The 9,993-nt window shown below is 45.9% G+C and overlaps 1 protein-coding gene across 1 annotated transcript; it reads left to right on the top strand.

Annotated features, from left to right (window-relative positions):
* Nucleotides 1-3,850: 3,850 nt before the first annotated feature.
* On the top strand, nucleotides 3,851-9,495 carry panx2 (pannexin 2; the record flags this gene model as incomplete). The annotated part of the gene is made up of 5 exons (XM_080736150.1): nucleotides 3,851-4,079; nucleotides 5,210-6,324; nucleotides 7,640-7,775; nucleotides 8,137-8,319; nucleotides 9,179-9,495. The coding sequence occupies 5 exons, from the start codon at nucleotides 3,851-3,853 to the stop codon at nucleotides 9,493-9,495; spliced, it is 1,980 nt and encodes a 659-aa protein (XP_080592276.1).
* Nucleotides 9,496-9,993: the final 498 nt, after the last annotated feature.

Genomic DNA, 9,993 nt, shown 5'->3' with positions numbered 1-9,993 from the left:
AATCTCTGCTGCGACGAGCGATGCAGTGGCGGAGACAGAGCGACCCTGGAAGACGTAATGAGGAGATGCACCTCTAACCGGTGGAAACCGGCTGGTGGAGGAAAGTGACTTGTAGCTCAGAGCAGGAGTTGACGCTCATCTCATCTGGAAGGCGCCTCGATCATCTGCGCGTTCATTGGAAACTCAAAGACGATTGTAGCCTATAGGCTACTACTAACATCTACGCTGTTAAGGTGTAAACCATATATCCATCTTCTCACAGTCCATGTTCTGCCTATATAGTGCCTACAGCGAGTAGATAGATGGATAGATGCCAGTTCAATGATTGGATAACTAGCCTATAGGTGCATATGGCATCATGCCACACCCCAGGCAGAGCAAGCAAGTGTGGCAAAGTGCACTTTGCCACACTTGCTTGCTCTGCATGAGCACCTCTGTTTTGAGCATCGGCTACTTTTCCCAAGGTAGCCTATATTGCATTGAGTCCCTGACAGTTACATAAATGATGATGGACAGACTCAACAGACCTATCAACAGCCTGTCATTCCGTGTCATTGCCCATGTTGTTCGGTTGTAGCCAAAAACTATTGTGGACTATGGGTTGCCTGTCAGTAGTTCAATATAGGCTGCCCAAATGGTGGCATTGGTGTAGTGTAGGTATACAATTTCGGTTGGCATTTTTTAACTGTCATATAGTCAGAAGAGAATTGTGGTTGTGAGGGAGCTATCTATGTGCTTGAGGTGGTTTGAACTGAGGAGGGTATAGGCTGTACTGTAGGCAGGACGAGATGAACGACTGCATGTTATGTATTATCTCATCCTTTGCACCTCGGAGGAGGGGAGGGGAGGGGAGGCTGCCGGGGTACAGGCGGAATAAACCGGTGTGCTGCCCGGATACACGCTGGAACGGCTCGCCCGCACTGCAGATTAACTCTTGCATCGCCGGCGATGTGACAAGACAAGACCGGTGAGTATTATTATTATTTTTTACCCCCCACTGCGAATAGGAATAAGGTTTAACAATGTTTTGCTTTTGGAACGATCAGATGGCGCGTCGGGGATACAGCGTGGGTTCCCTGTCACAGATGTGGACAGGTAGACAGCTGACACAGGTATTCAGTATCGCACACTATAAGTCCAAGTCCGGTAAAGCGACTATGCTGGTCTCCACGCGCAGGCACACACACACAGACTCAAACGCACACAGACTCAAACGCACACACACTCGCTCGACGCTCGGATGGTTTGCATCTTGTCTCTGGGTGATGTGTTCCGGAGCTGTCCACCGCTGGGGTCCTGAAACGGGTTGTGCGTATTGTGTCTGTCTGCGTGCACTTCACCGCAACGTCTCTAATTGATCCGGTTTCTGACAGGTCTATAGATGTATTTATGTTTTGACTGACGTGTTTTTAGAGTCACAGATTTAAGAAATCCCCAAAAAAGAAAACCTGCTCTTCATTGGCTAGCTGTGACTTCAGTGAACACAACAATAGGTGTCAGTCAGAAGTACCAGCCCACATGCTCTGGTCCATTTATCATCGTTTGGCAGGATAACTGCATCTGTCTGTAATTCAGGGAATCTCTGACATGCATAGTACCCGAGAAATGCGGGATTCCCTCTCTAAACACTTGTAGCTATGGCCAACAGTGGGGCATTATCTGTCACACTGGAACAGTGCCAATATGTCTTTCTTGGACAGTCCCCAGCGCTGCCATAGCGGGGAGCATCTCAAATAGGATGTTGCCCCTTTAAACGGTGATTATGTAAAGTTGTTTTTTCTCCTCTGAGCTTCCTTGACAAAGTCGTTGAGCTTTCTGGAAAACCTGCTCAACCAAGCAAGCAACACATCCGTTCAGAGGACATAACTAGGACATTCTTTCCATTTTGTTTATGCCTAATTCATAAGAAGTGATTACAAGTGATGATTCCTGCGATTACGAGTCTAAAACTGAAAACGATTATAATACCATAATCTAACAAAATGATCCTCCCTAATGTGGAACCACGGGGTTGAGAGGTCCTGTGGCTCTAATCCTCTGACTGGAATATGCTAATTGTCTCCTGTGCTCATTAAACTTTGTGGGATGGATCCACTCCCAATGATTGCAAATGTACTCATCGCCCCCTGCAAGGAAGCGGTCTTTCCATCTTCGTCTTGTGTGTCAGGGAGACATAACAACCATAAAATTGAAACGGGAGAGAGAGTGAGAGAGAGATACAATACCATTTTTATTGTATTATATTGATTGACTGTATTGTATTGTGTACACTTCTGCTTTGACAAGGTAAACGTATGTTTTCTCATGCAAATAAAGCCCTGAATTGAATTGAATTGACACAGAGAGAGAGAGAGAGAGAGAGAGAGAGAGGGTTAAAGAGAGGGGGCGCAATGGTAGATCAAGGGAAAGCATGGTAGATACACATACATAACAAATGATGTTCACATAACCTTCATGTGATGAAGACACACCGCACACATGTGCACACCCACCGGCTGATATTAAGGTCGACTTCCTGACATGTCAGTGAACATCGTGTTCCGTACAGCATGGATAGTTACAGCCTTGTTCTCCATTCTAGAGAGGTTGGGGTGAAGAGTTTAACAGTATCACAGGCAGAGCTATTATTAGATCAATAAATAATATATCAATCACATTTTAAGACGACATAATAAAATCTAGTTTTGCTACAAGGTCTGTAATTTCCAGACACACTTTACAGTATCTGTCCTGCTCGAGCATTCTTGCCAGAGAGTGTATATTCGTCCTTCAGTGTCCTTGTATTAAGACAGCAGTTCCTCCATGCGTGACCACAGTGATTTCACGCCATCGGTCTTTGAGTGACTGTTAGTGGCACACACTTTATGGCTGCATCGCATGACAGAAAATGCGAGAAGGAAGCAGGAACGCTTGCTGAAGGTTTTAAACCACATGAAATTCTCACTATGCATATTGTCGTTGTCGGGTGGAAACCTTGTTTGTCCAAAACTGTTCGTTTTGCATTATCATTTTAAAAATGATTTAAACTAGTGAAAACAGCCGATCTACAAGCACACAACGCCTCACACCGCGAGGCGTTGTGTGCTTGTAGATCTGCTGTTTTCACTACTTTTGTGCGACGGCCTTGTATGATGAAGCAGGGCTTTACTTTGGGAAAGAAGGTACAAATTTGAAACTTGGAGATACAAGGTTTCTGCCCGACAGTGACGATATACTGTAGCCAATCTGAGAGACTATTGTACTACTGTCGTCATTACATCTGTGGGAGCTTATCTAACCCTGAGAGTGTGCAAATGGAACGGGTCGCCGGGTCCATTCAGATTTTACCGTGTAACAAAACAGAAACTGAGCAACTTTCTATCAACTTGTGTCTTTCAGGAGAGGTGACTCGGCAGAGTTTGCCCTTGCCCAAAGCTTGCAGACTTTAGCCAACAACTGAGGCCCCGCAGGAGTACAAGGTCAACTCCTAAGCTCAGCTCATTCTTCTAACTGCCAGTGTGTGTGGAGGGAGGGTCAGTCTGAGAAGACTGGAGGACAAGAACACAGGGATTGTTGCAGCACGGCTGGATCGAGCTGTCTTCTCCTGAACATTATGACTTCCACTCTACGGGGCAAGACACTCGGGAGCCAGAGTGAATTCACAGTACTGGATAATGTTGTGTGGTAATAGGGGATGAGGCTAGCCACACGCGTTTTGTGAGCGCTTACCCTACAGTATGTGTGTGTTCACATGTGTCCTGTATGTATTTTCATGATTCTGCGTTGGAGCGTTCAGCTGTAAGGAAAGGAGCGTCCGGCCTCTGGTCATCCCGGAGAGGGTCGTCGCGTGTGTTGCGTCCCGGAATCCCGGATGCAGAACCTCCTCGATCAAAACTTAGACATGGCCACGGCACTGCTTGCTGGGGAGAAGTTAAAGGAGCTCATACTGCCGGGCTCCTCTCAGGATGAGAAGAACGGGGCACTGGCCGGCCTACTGGTCCAGCTCAAACTGGAGCTGCCCTTTGATCGCGTGGTCACCATAGGGACGGTCATTATCCCCATTCTGCTTGTCACCTTGGTCTTCACGCGAAACTTTGCAGGTGAGGCGTTCTGTCAATAGACGGCCGTTGACCACCAGAGTTTTTGGTTACATCCTCAGTGTGAAGTATTTTACTATCCACTAGGACTTTAGACAGTTTGCATAGTGCATTAGTTAGTTGTCATGACGAGTGTATCGGAACTTTGTTAGAGAAGTTTCAGTTGTAAAATAAATGTGTTATCATACAACAAAGCAGATTTTCTTTCTTCTGAAACCGGCAAAAGAGAGAGATAAGTTCCATATACCAGTACTGTACAGTATGTATACTTGGTGTCGCTGGCTGAGAAGAGTTGGCAAGCAACGCCGTCATACTATGGAGTAAGACAATAGAAGGAAGACACTGAGGAAAGGAAAATGAGAGAGCAACAACTGAGCAAGAGGGAAAGATGGACGAGAGTTATAAATAGGTACGTGATGTGATGTAAGTACGTAGAAGGAAGAAAAAAACTAAGACAGCCCCCTGACTGAGAATTAATAATCAACCTGCCATCAGCTATTTTGGTCATGTCATTATAGACTAGTAGATTGACTTTTTCACTACATTTGTGGAGCAAGTGTATTGGAAACAATATATTTTTAAAATTTCTCTCTGATAACAGACCTTTTCACTCAGTGCGCTGCATTCATAGCACTTAGTTCAACACCTATTAAATAGAAGTCACAAGAGCAGCTCAGTGCCAGCTGTAGCCCTGACCTACATAGTGAAGCCAAATGGACCTGCTCTGTGCCTGATGGCCAGCCAATTAACAAAACACTTGCAGTAAAATAATCTGGAAGCATACATATTTATATATTGTCAAATCGAAGGAGAAACAGATATAAATCCCATACTCACTGAAATAGAACAAAGAATACATTTCCAAAGAAAGTTGTACTTGCAGAAGGAATCACAGTCATTGAACTTTTTGAACGATTCTTGGATTTTCTTTGAAATAAAAACAAATGTTTCAATGGGTAACACAATTTTCATTGGCTTAAACACACATATTACGTTATAGCTAAGTCCATCATCATCAATCATCATCATGTTGAAGCATTATGTATTTACACTGTATTGTAGCTTACACTAACTGTGTGTGTGTGTGTGTTCGTGTGTGTGTACTGACGATTTTCAATCTTTATTCTCCTCAGAGGAATCAATATACTGTTACACACCACACAACTTCACCAGAGACCAGGCACTGTACGCACGAGGCTACTGCTGGACGGAGCTCCGTGATGCTGTACCTGGGGTGGAGCCCGCACTTCGGCCATCACTGTTTGAACACAAGTTCTTGCCCTATGCTCTGTTGGCGTTTGCTGGCATTATGTACATTCCTGCACTGGGCTGGGAGTTCCTCGGGTCCACAAGGCTCACCTCCGAACTCAACTTCTTGCTCCACGAGATCGACAACTGCTACCACCGGGCTGCGGAGGGCCGGGCCCCAAAGATCGAGAAGCAGATCCAGTCCAAAGGGCCCGGAATCACGGAGCGAGAGAGGCGTGAGATCATAGAGAACGCGGAGAAGGAGAAGAGCCCCGAGCAGAATCTGTTCGAGAAGTACCTGGAGAGGCGCGGGCAGAGCAACTTCCTCGCAAAGCTTTACCTGGCACGCCACCTGGCTATCATCTGCCTCAGCTCCATCCCCATCTCCTACCTGAGCGCCTACTACGCCCGCCAGCGGCAGAACGAGTTCACCTGCGCCCTGGGGGGGCCCCCGGACACCAGCAGCTACTCGGAACTCAAGCTCAGCGTCAACTGCAAGCTGCCCGCCGTGCAGCTCCAGCGCATCATGGCAGCAGTGGACATAGCTCTGCTCTGCACCATGAACCTCATCATCTTGCTCAACCTGCTCCATCTGTTCGTGGTGCGCAAGTCCAACTTTGTGTTCGACAAGCTGCACAAAGTCGGCATCAAGAAGCGGCGGCGCTGGCAAAAGTCGCAGTTCTGCGACATCAACATCCTGGCTATGTTCTGCAACGAGAACAGGGACCACATCAAGTCCCTGAACCGGCTGGACTTCATCACCAACGAGAGTGACCTCATGTACGACAACGTGGTGAGGCAGCTGCTGGCTGCTCTGGCCCAGTCCAATCACGACGCCACGCCCACTGTGAGGGACACCGGCATGCAGACCTTAGACCCCGACATGGACCCCTCTGTGGTCGGAATAGGCGATGTAGGCATGGATCCGCTGGTTATCAAACGGCCCCGCAAGAAGATGAAGTGGATGACGTCCTCACATCCACTTCCTCAACCGTTCAAGGTGAGTCACTGGTCTTCACACTCTCCATGTTTACTCTACATATGAGTGCACTTACGTTAGATCCGATGAAGCTTAATCTTTATTCCAATATAAAAATGTTTCTAGGTTTTACTGTTCTACTTGTTTTTTTTCGCTTGCACTCAAGTTTGGACAGATCTTGATCACATGCCCATAGAGATAATGTGTACCAAATTAGCGTAATGTTTGGAGAAAATCTGTAGGAGTAATATAAAAGATTTTCTTTTTGCAAAAATATTCCTCCTGGTGGCGCTATAATAGGCTAATGTGAAAAGGGTGGAATTTCTTCCTCTGCCTCATGGGAATATGTGTGCAAAGTTTCTCTGCACTCGGAAGCTGCATTCATGATTTGAGGCAATTTGTTCAACCACCACTCCTGCAAACTTTAGATGCATATCTGTCGATCGGGATGGAATATGAAATATCGAACAGCTCCGTCTTGATCACATGATTATAGAGATCATGTATACCGATATGCGTGATGTTTGGACAAAATCTGTAAGAGTAACATAAAAAAATGTGTCTTGCAAAAATCGGCCTCTTGGTGGCGCTATAACAGGCCAATCGGAAAAATTGGGGCAGAGGTTCTGCTCTGGCATCCAGGGAGTGTGTTTGCACAGTTTGACATAGATCGGGCCAAAGGTGCCAGAGATTAGCTGCTCACAGACGGACACAGGGACGGACGGACACACACATAATATACATATTAGTTCAAGTACTCTATGTGCAAACTACATAAGGGGTGTTTACAGATTGAACACAGTTTTGTTTAGTTTTGTTTTGATGAGTTTCACAGCACATTACACAGTAGACATTACATTAATTACACATTCATTCATGCGTAAAGCTTCCTCTGCTTTGTATCTTGAAAGTTGTACCCATCAGGAGGACACACTGCAGTTATATTCCTAACCTTCTGTGCACAAAAACCTACCCACCCCTTGGCTGTGTGAATTGTGTTCAGCACAGCACAAGAATCGTTGGGGCATTTACTGAGTTCACTTTGAAGGATGCTCCCAATTGAACATGCCTTCAGCACAATGTCTCTAAGAAAGTAGCTTAACAGAAACTTGTGTAACTTCCTCTGCTTTATCAGAATGAACAGCTCACATTGCACCATTGCATTCAAACATACACAGTTAAATCCTTAGTTTTACCCTTGCAGCCAGGTCTGTAACTCTGGAACCAAAATTACAATTTGTACATTCTCTGAGTTAAATTAACACTGAATATTTTACGAAGCAGAGAAGTAATGAAAAGCGGATGGAATAACTTGTCTTTTATGCCCTTTGCAAAGGAACCCCTGACTATGACACGCTTGGAGACAAACACCAAGCCTGACAAACCCAAGCCCCTCAGACGGAAAACGGTGGCGGACAGCTTCATTGCGCCACTTCTGGATAGTAAGAGCACACAACATCCTCCCACTAAAGGTAAGTGGCTGTGTCCACCAACCAAGGCGTTTTTGAGTTATGAAGGTCAATGTGCTGTACATATGTTCTGAATTGTTTTCAGTGGGAGTGCTGCATATTTACGCTACGCTGAAAAGCTTCTGGGCTGCACATTCACTTCTGGCATTTTATCTGGTCGCAGAGAGTTGATGTACGGTATTTTCAACTTTCTGGTGTTTGGATGAGGGAAAAAAATAACGCCTTGACACACAGACCTTGAGACAATATATGATAATGGCTGACGTTGCAGTGTTGGTGAAATCATCTCAACCAATGTATTGTAGGTTTTCAGTGAACTTAACTGCCACCTCTCAGATCAATCTGTTGCATTTTCAACTTACAGATTTGTGTGGGATAGAAAAGAAACACACACGCAACTTCTATCTGGACGTCCACCCGTACATGCTGACCCGTAAGCCCAAAGCGGAAGCTACTATCACAGAGCCGCTGCCCTCGGACCTCCCCCTGGATGCGGTGTACCTTGAAGGGACGCACACTGTCGTCCATGTGTCCGCTGCAATGACAGGTAACCTCTTTCTGTTCCCGGGTGGAATACGCCACCTTGGCAACCAGACGCAACAAATATTTTTTTGCCTTACTCTCTCCCTTGGCCAAGGGGAGATTCCCCCTTGACTGAGCGGTACCTGTTTCCCATGTGAGAGACCCAAGCGGAGGGGAGGGGGAGGGGATCTCTCCCAAATGAGAGAACCAGGATTGCATCCATGTGGTTATGATTGTTATCTACATTTGAACTGCTTTAAATTTAGGCCTAGAATTATTGAATGCTTTAACCAGTGAAAAATAGCAGATATCTGCTATTTTTGAAAAGTCGTGAAAATGTGTGAAAATCTTTGAATATATGTATTTTTTAAAGCAAACGTCTGTAACTCAAATTTTGCTTCTGGGTGGTCCCTGGAAGTAAATATTTTGAGATGGGGGTCCGTGGCCAAATAAATATCATTTTGGGATTCAAAAGACACATCAGGTCAAAATTCTAATTTTCATGATTTTTCAAAAATAGCAGATCTACAAGCTCGCAGAACCTGTGAGCTTGTATATCTGCTATTTTTTTATAGATAAATCATAAAATAATGATACACAATAATGTGTACCCGTTCTAAATGGGTTAAACATAGTGCACCTACTTCAGGCATGTCAGCGAAAATGTTCAAATCATTTAAAAAATGATTCACGTTTTCTCAAATTTGCATAAATAGCGAGAATACCAGATCTACAAGCTTGTCGATCGGCTATTTCCTCCGTTTTTCAAATAGGTCTCGAGTAGTTGATGAATGCAAGAGTGTGACTGTGCCATACTGACGGCACACGTGTGTTTGTGTCCATAGGTTTCATCCATTATTGTGTTTCACTCTTTCATTCTTCAGAAAAGAAGGCACACACTCCGGAGTCGACCAGCGCTGCTGGCTTTTCCACGTCGGTGACCCTGACCACCACTGCCTACGTGAACGGCGTCAGCCCCAATGCGGTCTCCAGCGAAGACGCCCTCAGCCCCCAGACCTCCTCCAATGAACCTCTGAGCCTGATGGAGCAGCCCGAGACTCAGCCCGAGCCCCTGGACATCGCCCCCGGGCACCAGCTGCTGATGCACCATGCTCTCTTCGACGAGGAAGAGGAGGAGGACAACTGCAGAGACCGGCTGGCAGAGAGACCCGTGGAGCTCATTGCTGCTGGAGAATGTTGAGTTCAACACCCACGTACCCTAACGCTGCAATCTACAGACATAGACCCCCGCAATGCCAAATCACCTCTCCTACCAATTAGTCACCTGCTCTCTTCCACCGAACAACTGTTCTGTGGTGGGTGATGGGGCAGACGCTGAAACAGAAAAGGAAATGTCCTGAAAGGTTTATGCAGACAGTTATCGTTTGACCGGAAGGGGTTATAATAAGAATCCACTAAAGCCTCGATCAGAGTCGGGTCCGCGGTGGAAGGCTAGCCACCGCGGTGTAGTGCAGTCAGTGTAGTCTTTTTGAGCGTTAACGTTGTAGTTTTATGACTCAAAAAGACTACACCGCACTACACGACTCTGATCGAGGCTTTAGACAAAACATTCATGCAGTTAACAGTGGGCAACAGTGTATTACTGTAGTAAGAGATGATGTCACATCTATGTCTCAGGATGACTGTGCAGCCAATCCCCCACCAATGAAACCAGCAGTGATATACAGTATGATTCAAC

This window comes from Nannobrachium achirus, assembly GCF_963921795.1.
Source record: "Nannobrachium achirus genome assembly, chromosome: 11".
NCBI classification, from domain to species: Eukaryota; Metazoa; Chordata; class Actinopteri; order Myctophiformes; family Myctophidae; genus Nannobrachium; species Nannobrachium achirus.
Note: the sequence above shows the minus strand (reverse complement) of the source record. Positions and strands in the feature narration are given on the sequence as shown.